This window comes from Talpa europaea (genome assembly GCF_964194135.1).
Source record: "Talpa europaea genome assembly, chromosome: 10".
Classification (NCBI taxonomy): Eukaryota; Metazoa; Chordata; class Mammalia; order Eulipotyphla; family Talpidae; genus Talpa; species Talpa europaea.
In genome coordinates, this window is record NC_140077.1 from 17,682,599 (window position 1) to 17,698,607 (window position 16,009).

A 16,009-nucleotide genomic window follows, 5' to 3' on the forward strand; every position below is an offset into this window, starting at 1 on the left:
TGCATTCTTCATTAAAAGAAAAAATAAAATTGAAAAACAAAAACCTACTTGGCTAATTTTCTTTCTTGCCCTGCTCTTTCTTCTATAACATACTTACATTTTCCCCACACCCTAATTGTTCATTTAGTTGAAGCCCCTCTGGGCACCCACATTACTGGACACAACTCTAGGAGATGGCCATCTTTTTCTTGATTAGGCGGACCAAGCCTTTAATCTACACTGGATGGTAATGCCTGTCAAGAAGTCATGGAATAAAATATGAGATTTATTATCCATCACCTACCAAAGGGAGTTTGACTGGGTTCTAAAAGAAAAGATTTTGCTAGTCCTCCAAAAAGAGGGTTCGTTCACAAATGTCATTTCCTGCAGAAATTAAAGGTTGCAAAGATCAAAGGAAAGATCGTGAAGATGCTGGCAGCCAATGTAGCTAAAAACAATTAACTATCCAAGACTAATGTGCAGCCTCGGGGCAATGCGCCAACCCAAAACTACCCAAACAAGAAAATAAATACCCATCAGCGAGGTCAGGCCACAGCTTTCACTGGATCTTCTTTAGACAAAAAATATTTTGTCCAAAACTTTTAAAACAAAAGCCCCAAAAACCATCTGGTTGGTGAACAATCCAATTTACATTTGATCCAGCCTTATGTTTAGGTGGCAATTTGCATAGCATTAAATAAAACGTAGCTCCTTTTTGTGCTTCAGGTAAGGAAGCCATGCGGGGTGAGAGAAGAGACTGGGGCTGGGAGAAAGGCTCTGCCAGATGTTACCTCGAGCTTCCTCCATCTGTGCACATTCATGGGGTTCTCCAGCTCCTCCTCCAGGGCTCGGCACCGCGTCCTCTCCTTCAGGAATTCTCTTTGCATGTGGAAGATCTCCTGCCTGAATAAGACAGACTTTGCTTTGCAAAGAAATTCTCTGCCTGTTTGACTATGCTGTCCCTAAAAGGTTATGTTCACATTATACCTTACATTTTAAAAAAAACTGGAATTAGGGAGACTTGTGGACCCTGAGACCAGGCACCTAACTGTGGCAAGACATGGGTGCTGTTAATTCTCACAGAGTTCAAACTCCAGCCTCAGATTTAAAAGTGCCTCAGTTTTAGAATCACGATTCTGGTTCTGCAAGGATTTTAGATGTATATGGAAAGAACAGGGAGAGGAGTAGTGAACTAGAATTTCAATAAACTTTTCAATGTTTCTAGATGTCTCCATTGTAGCAAGAGAACCACATACAATGCACCATAAGCTACGGCACCTGGCCAGATGCCACTGCAGCACCATGCATGGCCCTCTGGCCACACATTGGACTCACCTGGGCAGCTTGGAAAATATACCTTTGCCGGGATCCAATCCCCAGAGGGATTCTGCTTTTCATAGGTCTAGCACATGGCTTGGGTTTCACAGGTTTTAAACTTCTGCGAATAACTCTAAAGTGCAGTGAGACTGAGAACCACCAAGGTGGGAGGGATGGTTTATCTCATGTCCCATGAGTGCATGGATGGCTGGATGAGTCCTAAAGGCCTAGTTCTGGCTCAAACATACTTCTACAGTCCATGGGAATCTCTAGTTAATGGGTGATGTGCTAGTCACCCACAGGAACCTGCAAGCTGGCTGCCACCAGATGAAGAAGCTTCATGGGGAGGCAGGGAGAGGTGAGCCCCAACACAGGCAGTCCGGGTGTTATTATCTGTCCTTGTCTGCTGTGGGTGTGCAGATTACTAATACTAAGCCATCTCTTTTACTTAATTGCTTCATTTAAACCAATAATACAACTTCCCCTCATTAGCAAGACAAACCATTAGAATTAACTGCATGATGTTCACTCAACAGGGAGCTCAGAACAAGCTGCTTAGAATTAAAAGCATATTTTTAACACTTCGATTTTCTAGAGTGCTATAAGAAGAGGAGGGCGAAAGTATTAGCTGTCGTTATTGATGACTGCTTTTATACTACACTCCATGCTAGGCACATTATGTAGGTTTCTGTGTTTCCTTCCAACTCCAAGTCTAGAGCTTGGAGAAGTCAAGGGCTTTGTCCAAGATCACAGGGCTTGTAGGTGGCAAGGCTGAGATTGGAATTTATGCCAGCTTGCCCACAGTATCTTTATTAAGTTGTCTTCCATTGAAAAGAAAAATAAAATATATTATCAACAAACCAGCAATATTACTAGGAATGGGGGTAATTTGGTCCTTTGTGTATGTGATAAAAATAACTCATGCCTGGCAAGAATAGTGACAGCCTTGGCAATCATTCAATAACTACTAAGAATGAATTTATTTATCTCCAAAATGCCAATGGTGGTATCACTGGGGTGATTTTCCAATCCCTGCTTTATATTTTTTCTACATTTCCCACTCTCTTCTACAATGAATTTGCAATACTCTCATCAGCCAAACTATGAGCAACTCTTTAAAAATAAAAAAGTATCGATCTGCCCTTGGTTGTGACAACTTCCCTTGCTATTCCTGAATATATTCACTGCATCTAAATATCAAAACTATCTTCTAATTTAATTAATGCAAGAAGCAGATCCAAACTGCCCTTGTCCCAAGGTGGTCAAGAACACCATTCATCTCGAGTCTGCGGGGAATAAGGATAGCTCCTGAGAAAACACCAGACTTCCTATTTGGTCTCCTGCAATTGCCTGTATAAAACACGGTGATGTTTCCCCAAAGGGAAAGTAGCTCCTGTATAATGTAAGATTTAAAGAAAGAAGGCGGTGCACTGAGCTAACGTGCATGCTGCAGAAGATCAATCAAGAGTGAGATATAAAATTTGGCCACCTTCTAAGGACAGAGAGATTTCAGATAGTGATAAAATTTTCTCCTCTTTCCGTTCTGTCTATAATTCCCAGGAAAAGATGTGCAAATGTTACCAGGATCAAACTTAAATATCGATGCTCCATCTCTCGCATACTGCCTTATTAAAAAGAAATTCTAAAGAGCTCATTGGGGGAATTTTTTTCTGAATTATAACTAGTTTGTGGTTGTAATTTGACTTGAAATGTCTTTTTTAAAAATCCAGAATAAAGTGGTTTTTTTTAAATCTTATTGCACTCACATAAATTCCCCTGGGAGGAAACTTTTATTTGTTGGTGACATAGAATGGGTGTGATGTCAATTCTGAATTATGGAAAAAAATTGTTTTTGTTACTTGCTGATCATTTCAATATATAAAATTATTTTATACAATTTGATAAAGACCTTCAATGACTAACATGACAAACATAATTCACTTCAGCGCCTTTGAGGGGTCCCCTATTACCTGAGTTCATCAACATTAGCCACACTCCTGGCGAGAATCCCTTTTTCTCGGCGAAGTTTCTTGATCTCGAGTTTGAGGATCCTCATGTCCTCCACCCTCTGGTTGTACTGGCTCTCGCCTTTGTTCAACACGGACTGTTGTATCTTGATCTTCTCATAGAGCAACGCTAACTCATCATTGCGGCGAACGAGCTGAGAGCCGAGGATATCTCTCTCACTGATGACCTAGGATGACAGCAGGGGAGAGCGTGGGCGCAGTCCCACTTCAACATGGCAGCAGGACTCATTCAGGGGGTGACTATAGAATGCCCACAAGTGTCAGGCTCCATTCAGGGGGCACTGCAAACAGCCAGCCTGCTAGGCAATCAACACTGGTTCTTTCCATTAGCTGGCAGTCTTATTGGAATGAGAACCAGGATAAAAAATAACCCATAGTCACCACCATCATCATCATCATCCAATAACCCATGGCCCATGTGTATTTCTTTGCTTGGGTTTTTTTCCAACCCATTATGTTATAAAAGCTTCCATTAAAATGGCTTTATGGTAGAATAGCTCTTGATAAGAGATATTGCTAAGTGCTAAGTGCCACTCTGCTGTTTTACACCAGCCAACATCTTTTTTGTAACCTGCTAGTTCTCTGAATGCATTTACATTTCTAACCCACAAATTAAGGATTTGATTTTCTAACTCCCAAATGATGCAGTTATTAATTTCAGTTACACATGAACAATTATACTAGAATGTAAGCTCCCTGAAGACAGGAACCTTATTTTCTTGAGGGTCAATGTAACCTTGATACCTCAAGGAGTTACTGACACATAGTGCTTGTAAATGCAAATTGAATACATGAAAGAACATTTCAAAATTAATCAACAGAAGATGGGCCTCTGCTGCTGTCCCGCCAGGCGACTGAATGGAAGAACATAGAGAAGAATGAGGATTTATGAAGGTTGAATCAAACACTGTGTCTGCTGACAAGGTCTGCAGATCGTGCCACACGCCCCTACCTGGTCCAGTTCCTTCTTCTGTCTCAGCCTCTCTCCATCAGCCTCAGCAATGATTCGCAGGAGTTTTCTCTCTTCAGCTTCCTGCTTTTCAATGAAGTGTTTGGTCTCCAGAGCTTGTTGTCTCAGCTTCTGCAGCTCAGCCTGACAAAGGGGAAGATACAGACAAATTTCACTCTGCACAAAGCAGGACTGCCAGTCCCAGATTTAGACATTCGGTTGTGCTTCATACACTTTCCTCATATGTTTCATTTAGCCTAGTTTGATCATTCTCATAAGTAAAATGAGCCAAACACACATATGCACACACTCACGCGCGCCTGTAAAGAAAAAGCAATGCACATTATGGTGATCATGTTTATTCTATGAGTTCTACCCTTGAGGGATTTCCATCATTTTTCTGTACGTGTGTAGCAGGGCTTCATTGGTATTCAGCAGCACTTCTCTTACCAGCTAAATGGGGGATGGGTGGAGAAGTCACAAAGAATAGTGCAGGGGTAGATGAGGGGTGCATGTACCAGCTCCTGTACTGGGCCGATGCCACCAGCACATCAACTGCAGTGATAAAGCTCATTGCAAAAAAAAAAAAATTTTGAATTAGTGGAGGGAACAACCAAGTGCCCATCTTATAAAATACCTTGAGGGAACAGAAGAGATAAGGTAAGTATACAGAGACGCTTCCAATCTAGATGAAAAAATTAGACCAGGATTATGCAAATATTAACAAGTCCAGCCAATAATTTCAAGTATCTTTGTTATCACACAGACAGTGCACTGATATCCTAGCAGGTTGTCAGGGAGGGAGGCTTCCTGGGAAAGGTCAGACCTTGAGGCACCTGAGGTTATGGGGAAATCCTAAGAGTGATGGGGGAAAGTGCTGTGGACTGGTAAGTTTCAGAAGAAAAATTCGTCTCATCAAAGGGACACAATTGTGACCTACAATTCCCAAGCATGATACTAGGCATTTTCATAGCTACTCTTATCCCCTTTTTACAAATGCAATTGTAGAGACAAAGAAAAAGCAAATCCACTCACCCTGGATCACTCAATTAGCAAGTAGCAGTTTTGATGCTAACCCAGATCTTTTTATTTCAAAGCCTGTGGCCCCTCTGCTATCACAACCCAATAGTTCCAAGTCAAATACAGAAGATGAGGATGACTTGTGGGATTCCCCATCCACAGGAGACGTAAAATATAACCAATCACACTACGGTGTGGAGACACATCCACTGTGTGGGAAAGGGTATGGAATGCACAGGAACGAGTTTCTCTTTCTGCCTGGAATTTAGAGGGAATAATGGGTCAGGATCTTGGCAGCTGACAGAATAATTTCCAAAATGAAGGGGGTAGATAGGTGTTGGGAATATGGGGTTCAGCAGCCTGGCTTGCATGAATAAACACATGCAAACTATCAAGAACCTGCTTTGCTCCCCAGAGAACAAAGCCTCCAACAAAGCTGGGTCATGGTGTTACTTAGGGGAGAGCAGGAGGGATGCTGGAAAAACGGCTGAGTCAGACTGGGAAGGGCCTTGTAAGCCACACATTGCACAGAGTGTGCAATGGGGAGCCAAAGAGGTGATCAGATTAAGGAGAGACAAATACGTTTGAGAGACATATGAGAAGGGCAGGTGGTCCACACAGACCAAGTCAGCACAAAAAGAAACAAACAGGAGGAGCAGCACTGCCTCACCCACACTGAGAATCACAGGGAGAGAGCAAGACCATAACAAGGCTTCAACTTTTCAATGGCTTGTCGGTGAGCAAATGACCATGAAGTAACTTTCATTCAGGGAAGCAATAGGACCACTACCCAGCCTCCACCCACTGAGAAAGGTCCCCAAGATGACAGAAAAGCCCAGATTTGCAAGTGTTTGGGAACCAGCCCAACTCTGACCCATGAGGACAAGCATCTTTTACTTTGTGTGTCAAACACACCCAAACCATAAAAGGAACTGCATGCCCAAGAATAGCTGCGTAACATCACAGGCCGGATACAGCTGGCAACTGTGAAGCCAAGGGTTTCTCTATGACATTTTGTTTGTTCATTCGTGAAATATGTTTTGGTCGAGGGATAAGCAAAAGGAAACACTTATCGATAAAAGAGCTGATTTAGTATTTATCACGTTGGGGGATTGTCTGTTAGGAAAGAGGGCAAAAAGCCAGCCCTTCTATATCTATCATCACTTAGGGTGACAGAGGAGACAACGATGAAATACCTGTTTGTCTCGTGCTCTCTTTAATAAAACTTTTATTTTCCCAGATGTGCTGCATTCACTTCCCTGTTTCTAAGTGCCAAGAGATGATCAGAATCCATCAGCAGAACAAAATGAAGCCCCTGTTATATTAAAATGCAATCAACGGTGTGTAAAAGGATCTGTCTGAAATGTAAAACCATTCGTGCATTTGGCATTGCTGAGTGGTTTTTTTTTTTTCTAATATATCAAAATTCTGAGTGGTCTCCTTATGTCATAAATTTATGAGCTGTAAACAAGATGTGGCATTAGACGCTGGCAGCAAATGTTAACATCAACAAAATACCTTGGGTCTAATGCATTTAACAGCTATAAATCTCAGCTGCCTCACCCAAGAAAGACAGTAACAACTGCTGTGCACCCAAAAGCCATCAAGCAGTGTTCCAGGTAGGACCTGAGATACTGGCATCTATCAAAGTGTCACTGGTTGTAACACGAAGGCAGGGCACATCCTTAGTTACCGCCTCCACAATTATACAGTTTGGTGGTAGGTGTTTATGGGAGGTATATTATCTAATTTGGTTGTGGATATAAATCAAATCTCAAGAACCATACTTTGGGAGTTTTTCCCATTCATACACAATCCTGTCATTCACTGGGTTTCAAGGAAATCATGTTTACACTTAGAAAACAAATAGGATTCCCTGAAGTCTAGCCATGAGAATAACTAGGCTTCCTCCTTCCCTCTTTTCTCTTACTCTCTCTCCCCCCATCTCTCTCTCTCTCTCTCTCTCTCTCTCTCTCTCTCTCTCTCTCTCTCTCTCTCACACACACACACACACATACACACACACACACACACCCCTCCCATCCATGTCATTCTAAACAGTCCACTAAGTAAAAGGTTATAGAGCCCAAAAGCCAGTTGCTAACGTGATGCTGAACTCCGGACAAAGAGAATTTGCTGATGAATTATTCACCAAGAATCAAAGTGCTGTCAGGCTGATGTAGGATGATTGAAAAGTGACGAGACATAACCAGGAGCTTGTTAGGACTGGAAGGAAGACACTCCAAATGAGATGGCTCCTTCAGTGCTGATGAAACAAGACTGGGACAGAATGGGCCGATGCAGCAATGTCTCCAGAGAACTATTGGCATTCTGTCATAACCATAATGTGCTGACAATGTCTAGAATCGTGAGGAGTCAGTAGAGTCTGGTAGCAACTAAAAGGAGGAAAAGAAACATGGCAGGAGCAAGATTTTCCCTTTGTGGGGGATGAATGAGGCGGGGGGTGACCTATTAGAGGGAATTGTTTGTCTGCTGGCTTGGAGTAGTAGTAAATTAGGTTGTCCTGTCAAATGGCGTCTCACAGTCTACCAAACAGGCTAGGTCTTGCCCTTCCGGAGGGATTATGTGCCCACATAGCTTTGTAGAATTCACAGTAATAAGCTAAATGTCCCTTGGAGCAAAGTTTCTAGAAAATCTTCCTCTTCTTGCCAGGTTGCATTTACAAATGTTAGATGCATGAAATCCAGAGACCTGTGTAGAATGTGATTCAAATGTGAGGCTAAGAAAGTCAAAAGGCTGAAATTCAGCATCTGAGCTGTCATATTTTTCTAAAGAATGTCAAGCAGGCTTAATGATAGGCCAAAATTATCCAGCTGAATCACCATTGCAAGTCACCCTTGGATAACCTCAAGTAATAAATCAAGCAGGTGATTTTTTCTGTTCTTCATTCTTGCCTTAATGGGAAACTCTGGGCGGAAAGGCATCCTAGTTTCACAGTACGATCAAAGCAATCATCTTCCTATAATCAATGCCCCAAAGGTGTCCAGACGTAGGATGCCCCATTTAGAGTAGACCATTCAGAGCAGAAAACCCTTGATCATCTTTCACATCCACCAGCTGCCAAATGCGTGGGCCCAGGACCAAATCACAGGCCCCTATATCTCTCTATTTTATTGTATTATGAAGCTTCTTTGGAGTGAATATGTAGATGCTTGATGATGAAGGGCATAACTGAAACAAATATTAACCAAAGTCAAACCCTAAGTGATTAGGAATAATTGCTCTTTTGCATAGGGCATTGCTTATTTGAAAGCAGGATTCTGTAGTAGGCAGTTAGTCCTATCATGGACCCCATTATGGGGTAGCAATTAATCTTTTGAAAAGAGCATTACTTTGGAAAGTAAGAGATGAGCATCAAAGTCATCCTCTAAAAGGAACGAGATGTGCCAAATCAAGACAAGAGGTCTAAGGGTGAAACAGTGTTTGTAATAAGATTATTTTGATTGAGTCAATGCTAAATTAACCCTATCCCACTACAAGCCCCAGGGTGGAACAAGCTACCCGCTAAGTTCTTGAACATGGAGGAAAAGGGCAAAGATGTGAATATTTTCAAATTTGAGAAAATATATGTAAGTTTTCTTATTTGTAAATAAATTTTAATGCAGAATTTTCTATTCTCTGTCATAAGCTAGAGTAGGGAGATCAGTCTCAGACAGATAAATAAATCAATTACCAAATCTTTTGTGTAAAGGCATTTCTGTTACAATTTAATTTTTGTCAACCCAAATGTGCCTTAAGTAATTTAACAAAGTCGTTCTATTTCCATGAAGACCTATTATTAAGTTGACAAAACCCATTATTAAATTGAGAGCGCATATTTTCTCTATGGCATCTTAGAATCAAGGAAATAGGGCATTAAACCTGTCCAATAATAAATACACAATTTCAGGTTCAGAATGGTCTTTGAAGCTAATGTGTATAGAAACCAAGGTCCACAGACTCTCACTTGTAGGTGGCTCCTGCAAGTGGGTCACAGCAGCCATGAGTTTTCTGCATAAACATTTCAAAATAAAAGTGGTATTGTACTTGTAGAAGTTCTCATTCTTTGTTCAAATGGATCATAAGGGATAACTATTGCATTGAATAGGAAAAGGGAAATACATTAAGGTTAGTGAATGTGTAGTAAAACATTTGGTTTGAGAATTCAAAATGATGTAATTATTGGGTATATATTCTTGGAGAGAATTACTGGGGCTTTGGTGGGGGCATGGTGTGATAACATATATTTGTAGAGGTGTGATCCTACATCCCTAAAACATATACAAGCTTATAAATCCAGAAAGAGTCTTTATGTTAGTAGACACAGCCTATTCTGAATTAGTCAATTTCAAAGGATGTGTCTTAGTGACAGATAAAAAGACAGAGGTGATTTCCTGGAAGAGTGGCTGCAAACTCCGGAGACCCCACAGAGGCACCCTGGTTGAGGGCAAATCAAGTGAGGACAGAGCTTCACATCTGGCAGCTAATGACCTGCAAGCAGGAAAGTCACATGAACATGACACCAAGAGACCCTGTGTCCCCCAACACTGTCTGAGCAGGGGTTTGAGGGGTGGTGTGGGCACAAGGGTTGGAAATGAATTGAATACAAAGGGAATATAGTGAACCAGCAAGTTCCAGGGCTTTTTAGGCACTGCTGACCCGCTAGTGCTTGTCCACTGCTGTGATAACAGCCAGCACAGGTGAACCTGCCTGCACCTCTCCACCAACCCCTCCTGTTCAACCTGGGTGCACCCCCTGGGAGGAGGTCCAACCAGGGGGTGAAGAGCTCAGCCTTCTGATGCCTCAGCTGTCCTCCCTGCCCCTTTGCTGCCCTCAGTGAGTGTGGCCCCTGCCTCAACTGGGTTGAATCTCTGGACTGTGGTTCCACGTTTATTATTGTAAGATCTGTACCTTCAAGGTTTCCTTCTCCTTTTCTATCCGCTGCTGTTCTAGATGTAGCTTCACAAGTGCTGACTCTTTAGCAGAGATTTCTTCTTTCAGCTGATCTACCTGGTGGGTCATAATCTTTAATTTTCTCTTCATTTCCGTTATTTCATCCTGAAAACATGAAAGGAAAAATTACACTAAATTGAAAGCAAATTAAACAGACATCACCATCCCCATGGAAGTGCAACACATATTCCAGAGCACTGAAGGTAGGCTCATGCAAAACAATGGTCTCTTGACCAGCGATGACTGAGCTAGTCCTTTGTATCCTATGTCCACGGATCTCCAAGTACTTTATAACATTAACTGTCAAAATACAACCATGAGAACTATACAAAGTGTACATAATGAATATGCCACACACACAACTCAAACACACACTTTACTCCTCACTTTATAAGACAGGCATTGGAAACACAACAAATATTAGAAACAAATTATTACAAAGCAAAACCCTGCAATTAGATGACATGAGTAGGCTGCTTCCCTCTCAGTCATGGTAGCTGTTAGCAGTTTTAAAAGTTAGAAATGTGACAATGGCAATTCTACATCATCATTAAAAGCAGGGCTGTGATCTTCACATCCTATCAAGGTGTGTCATTTCCACTTCACACAATCTGGTAGGTTTGCATAAATGGATCTTCTCTTCCAGGTGAATTCCACAAGATTTCTTTCTTGATCTATTCTAAATCCAGGCTTAGGATAGCAGAAACTGCTTGAAACCCAGGGTGGGGAGGAATCAAAATGTCAATGCATTTATGTATTCTTTACCTGAGCCTCGACAAGATTCTTGCTATAGAGATTCCTGTCTGATCTCACAGCTTCATACAGGTTCTGTTGCTGTTTTAATTTAGTCTCTGATTCAGCAATTTTTTTCCTGTAGTCAAAAATCTGCATTTCACGGATTTTTATGTCTTCCATATTCATGAGGACCTGGAGGGGAAAGAAATAGAAAGAAATGGTTAAATAGCCCAGCTGTGGTTATCGGTTCAAGACAAACAGATTTTTATCTAAGGGCAGCTAGTAGATATGCCAGCAATCAGAAAATGCGACCATGGCCGTCATCACGCAGTACAATATAGAAATCCAGCCCAGCTGATTAGGACAAACATGCCTTTTATCTCCAGAGCTCCGCTCTAGCACGAAGGCTTAATACAGTTATTTCATGACCACAAGTGGGAAAATAGAAAGAAATGCTTTCAATTCTGAAAAACCTCCCTTGACCACCTCACCCACCAAAAAAGCAAAGAAAAGGCATGGGTTTAAACAGACCTTAATACTGGGCACTAAGGAAGATAAGCAATAACTAAGCTGTTGGGCACACTCGGGGCTTTATGAAGTTGACCACCAGAAAGAAAAGTGACCTTTGAATGCTGATAGGCATCAAATGCTGTCTTGCCAACGTCAGACTCACCCCATCAGGGAAACTCAAAGGACTTCATAAAAATGCACTCTATTGTGCACAAAACACTTCCAGGGAAGATGAGATGCAAGAATAACAGCCTCTTTGCTGCAAGTATAGAAACCTATGCAGGAAATTCTACCTCGAGCCAATACCTCTCAACCAGCGATCTGTACAATTACACAATCATGACTCACAGCTGCAGTGTCCACAGAAATTGATTTTTTAAGGACAAACTTCTTTTAAAATTCCTTAAGAAGAAAAATTTCAGTGAGGAAATTGATGAAATCAGTTTCTCTTAGACTTATACTTAAGGACAGATGAGATTAAAGTTTAGTAAATGTCTTCAGCATATATTATTTTGTACTATTTCTTCAAACTGGACCCACTGATTTGATATACTGAGTTACGTTACCTTTTATGTGGCAAGCAGGCCAGCAGGGACGTAGGGGGGACAGGCAGGAGGCTAGCCAGGGCGGGGGGGAGAGGGGGGCAGAGGCTTTGTACCCCCCAATCCATACAAATCTTCTCTTTCTCTCTTCCTCCCACCGTTCTTAGTTCTTTCACTCTCTCTCTCTCCAGCATTTCTAGGGAATGACACTGCCCTTTTATTCCCTCCCTTTCAGGCCCAGGTGTCCATAATCATGACTGGCATGCAAGATCAAACGTGTCAGCATAGAGGTTAGAGGTAGGTGAGTGTAAAAACACCTTACTAACTCATTTAACCTACATAGGTATTTTAATTTTAATTTTATTTCTTTATAAATACACAGGTATTTTAATTTTATCAGTAGTCCCATGTGCCATAAACATAAAGAAATGTATAAATGTGAAATAGTCATTTATTTTCTTTTCCTTATTTACTTGCACCTTCCTTCTCCCTTCAGCCCCTGTCAACACCCCCTCCCTCACTGTTAATTGTTAGATTAACATTCTAGCCTGTGTCCTTGTAGGTATTTCTTTGAATTTTACATGTTCTGTTCAGGTCTATTAACATCATCCTCATAGCTAATATTTCTCAGGTGCTTTCTAGGTACCAGGAATTTCACATGTAATAACTTATTTAATTCTCACAAAAATCCTATGAGATGTATATTATTATTATTACCCCACATTTACAAAGGAGGAAAGAGATGTCAAAAGAATTAATATCATTTACAGTATTCAACTGGTAAATATACAGGTACAGAGGTTGATAGCTTGTTTTGGGGTGTTGTTTTTTATTTTTCAGCAAAATGGAATCTTCATAATGTGGTAAATATACACAATAGACTACTATCAGCTATAAAAAAATCTTGCAGGCGACAACATGGATGGAATGGAAGAGAAGATGCTAAGTGAAATTAGGAGAAAGGCAAATACCAGATGATTTCACTCATGCATGAAATATAAAGAAAGAAAGCAAATGAACAGATGAAACAAAACAAAGGAAGTCTTGAATTCTGGCAACAGAACTGAGGTTGTTAGAGAGGGGAGCAAAGGATAGAGGAGATCTGGTGGACTACATGGAGGGTATTAGCAGCATGTGGCAACATACCTTTGAAGAAGTGCAAACCTGTACTCCTAAAACAGTGTTGGAAACCAATGTTGCCTCAATAAAAACAATTAAAAAAAAAACCACCCAATCGGGATCTTCTCTACCTATTTTTATTTACTTTGCTTATCACTCATTAATACCTTGTGGAATCATGTGCAAAGCTCTACTCCATTCTCTTTTGAGGTTGTATAATACCCTCCAGTGTGGATGTACATGTATACACTGAGCTCTTCCCCTCTGACGGTTGTTGCTTTGTTTCCCTGTTTTTGCCACACCCCACCATGCTGCAGGAAACATTTTTGTACATGTGTCCTCATACACTTGTACTTTTATTTCTTTGGTGTGAATTCCCAGAAGTGGAATACCTGAATGAAAGGACATATGTGTTTTAAACTTTAATAGAAAGCAAGATTGCTTTCCAGGATGACTGTAACACTTAACATATCCATACCACCAGAAATCACTTTCCTAACAGGAAACTATGCTAGCAGTGTCAGAAGAAACTCTCCGGTCATACTGGATGATAAAAGAAATGTACTATTGAATTTGGTTTGCTAGAATTTCATTTAAGATTCTGCATAAATATTCACTAGTTATCTTGGTCTCTAGTTTTCTTTTTAGTTGTATTTTAATAGCAACATTTCTGCTAGTTTCACAAAGTTAACAGAGTACCTCTTTGTTGACTCACTCATTTTTCATCCATTTATTCATTTCCTCAATAAACATGTATTAAAAACATGAATTAAGAAACTATCTGAGGCAGACACTGCAAAATCACTAGTGGTATAAAGAAGAGTAAGACACATTCCCCATGCTCAAGTTTACCTCTACAGAGTGACTCCACCATAAAATGGATAATCCAGGAACGGATACAACCAATAGACTGAGAAATGCACAGGGTGTTATAGGAGAATCAGATACTGGAAGGCTAATGGATGGTCCTACACACCTTATCTAAGCAGTTAATATTTAGGGTTCATATAATTTGTGAGAAATGTCTGTTCCTTCTTATCCCTCAACCATGCTAACCGAGGACACATTTCAGACCCTAAACTCTCTCCTAGCCCTGGAATCTTCATTTATATGAAGGTATGGGTTATATCAGTAAGGCAATGCCAATCAATATTACCCCACCGAATACAAAGACCTTGAGCAGCTGTGTTTGTCCTGAGATCCAATTTTCAATGAGTATTTGAAGGTGTCCCCAAACCAACAAGCTCAATTCTGACCCTGTCTACTCAGAGCTAGCATCAGATTGCACAGGTTAAAGTCCCATTCTCCTAAGACCACCTCTATCTCAGATATCAACCAGGTAACACACTGGAGGATCCCCCACATTTGTGGTAAATATGGAGGATCCCCCTCCTCAGATTTCAGGTTCCCGTTGAAGCCCAGATTATTACCTGTGCTTCTGACCAACTGACTATAAATCAGACATTCCCAGGTCACCCTCCTCAGGTTCAATTAATTTGCAGGAATGGCACACAGAACTCAGGAAACCCATTTTTTCAATAAATCAACAAATTACTACAAAGGCTAAGGATAAAAGTCAACAATGAGATGGAAGAGATGCATAAGGCAAGGTATGAAGCTTCTATGCCCTCTCAGGGACACCATTCTCCCCCAAATCTTTACATGAGCCCATAAGCTCTCTGAAACCCTTTTGAGTTTTAATGGAAGCTTCACTACGTAAGTATGATTGATTAACTCATTGGTCATTGGCAAAAGAACTCAACTTGTAGTCCCTTCTCCCTCCCAGTATAGAACTTTAAACTCCAACCTTCTACAACCCAAATGCCCAAAAATAGATGATCAAGAAGATGTGGCATATATACACAATGGAATATTATTCAGCAATCAAAAAAGATAAACTCATGCCATTCGCAGCAACATGGATGGAACTAGAAGGAATTATGCTCAGTGAAATAAGCCAGAAAGAAAAAGAAAAATATCACATGGTTTCACTTATAGCAGGAATATAGGGGAACCAAATAGGACATCAGTGTAAAAAAATAATAACAGTACAAACACAACAAAGCAAAAATGGACAATTATAAATCAGAGACATCCTGCAGGGGAGGAGGAGGGAGCGGGATCAGCAGGAGGGAGGGAGGAGCACAGGGGACTGAGGTGATGGTGCACGGGTGCACTGGTTAAGGAAATTCTATGGGGACTCCACCTGAGGGGGTGGGGGGAAGCAAATATTGTTTAAAAATGAACAATGATGTAAAAAATAATATTAAAAAAGACATTAAAAAAATAGGGGCCTACCCAGTGGCGCAGCAGTTGAGCACTGGGTTGTGAAGCTGCCCGCAGCCTCTGCAGCGCCGGTTCGATCCCCGGCCACTGGGCGAGGGTCCCACATGGCGCCCAGACCTCTCCTGCCACCCACTGCTCCCCTCAGCAATGTATTTCTTCAGTCTGCCTGCTCTACTCTCCCCTCTGGCTCTGGTGAATTCTTTCACCCTCCCACGCTTCTGACTGTACCCAGTGCTTGTATAAATAAATAAATAAATCTTTTAAAAAAAGACATTAAAAAAATAAAAATAAATAAACTCCAACTTTCTAATCACTTCATAGGTTTCCCTGGCAACCAGTAGCTATCCTTAGGTGCTTTTCCCAAAGGTCATCTCATTAACATAACAATCGACACATTTATCACTCTCAATTCTTAGGAAATTACAAGTGTTTTCTGAGCACTGTATGTCAGGAGCTATGGGTGAAGACCAAAAATATAGGAGAAATATGTTTTGGTCATTCGAGGAAACAAATATATTTCCTATAAATCACAATTATCACAGTAGCATTTTTTTGTAGATTCACAAAAAAAT

The 16,009-nt window shown here is 41.0% G+C and overlaps 1 protein-coding gene across 1 annotated transcript in view; it reads right to left on the reverse strand.

The window, feature by feature from the left end:
• The window catches only part of CFAP58 (cilia and flagella associated protein 58), a gene marked incomplete at both ends in the record, with an annotated part of 84,425 nt that overhangs the window by 34,105 nt on the left and 34,311 nt on the right, over positions 1-16,009 (reverse strand). Inside the window, 5 exons of the mRNA XM_084244557.1 lie at positions 771-882; positions 3,267-3,490; positions 4,276-4,416; positions 10,204-10,350; positions 11,011-11,172. Coding sequence (XP_084100683.1) covers positions 771-882; positions 3,267-3,490; positions 4,276-4,416; positions 10,204-10,350; positions 11,011-11,172 — 786 coding nt within the window. The remainder of the gene's footprint in view (positions 1-770; positions 883-3,266; positions 3,491-4,275; positions 4,417-10,203; positions 10,351-11,010; positions 11,173-16,009) is intronic.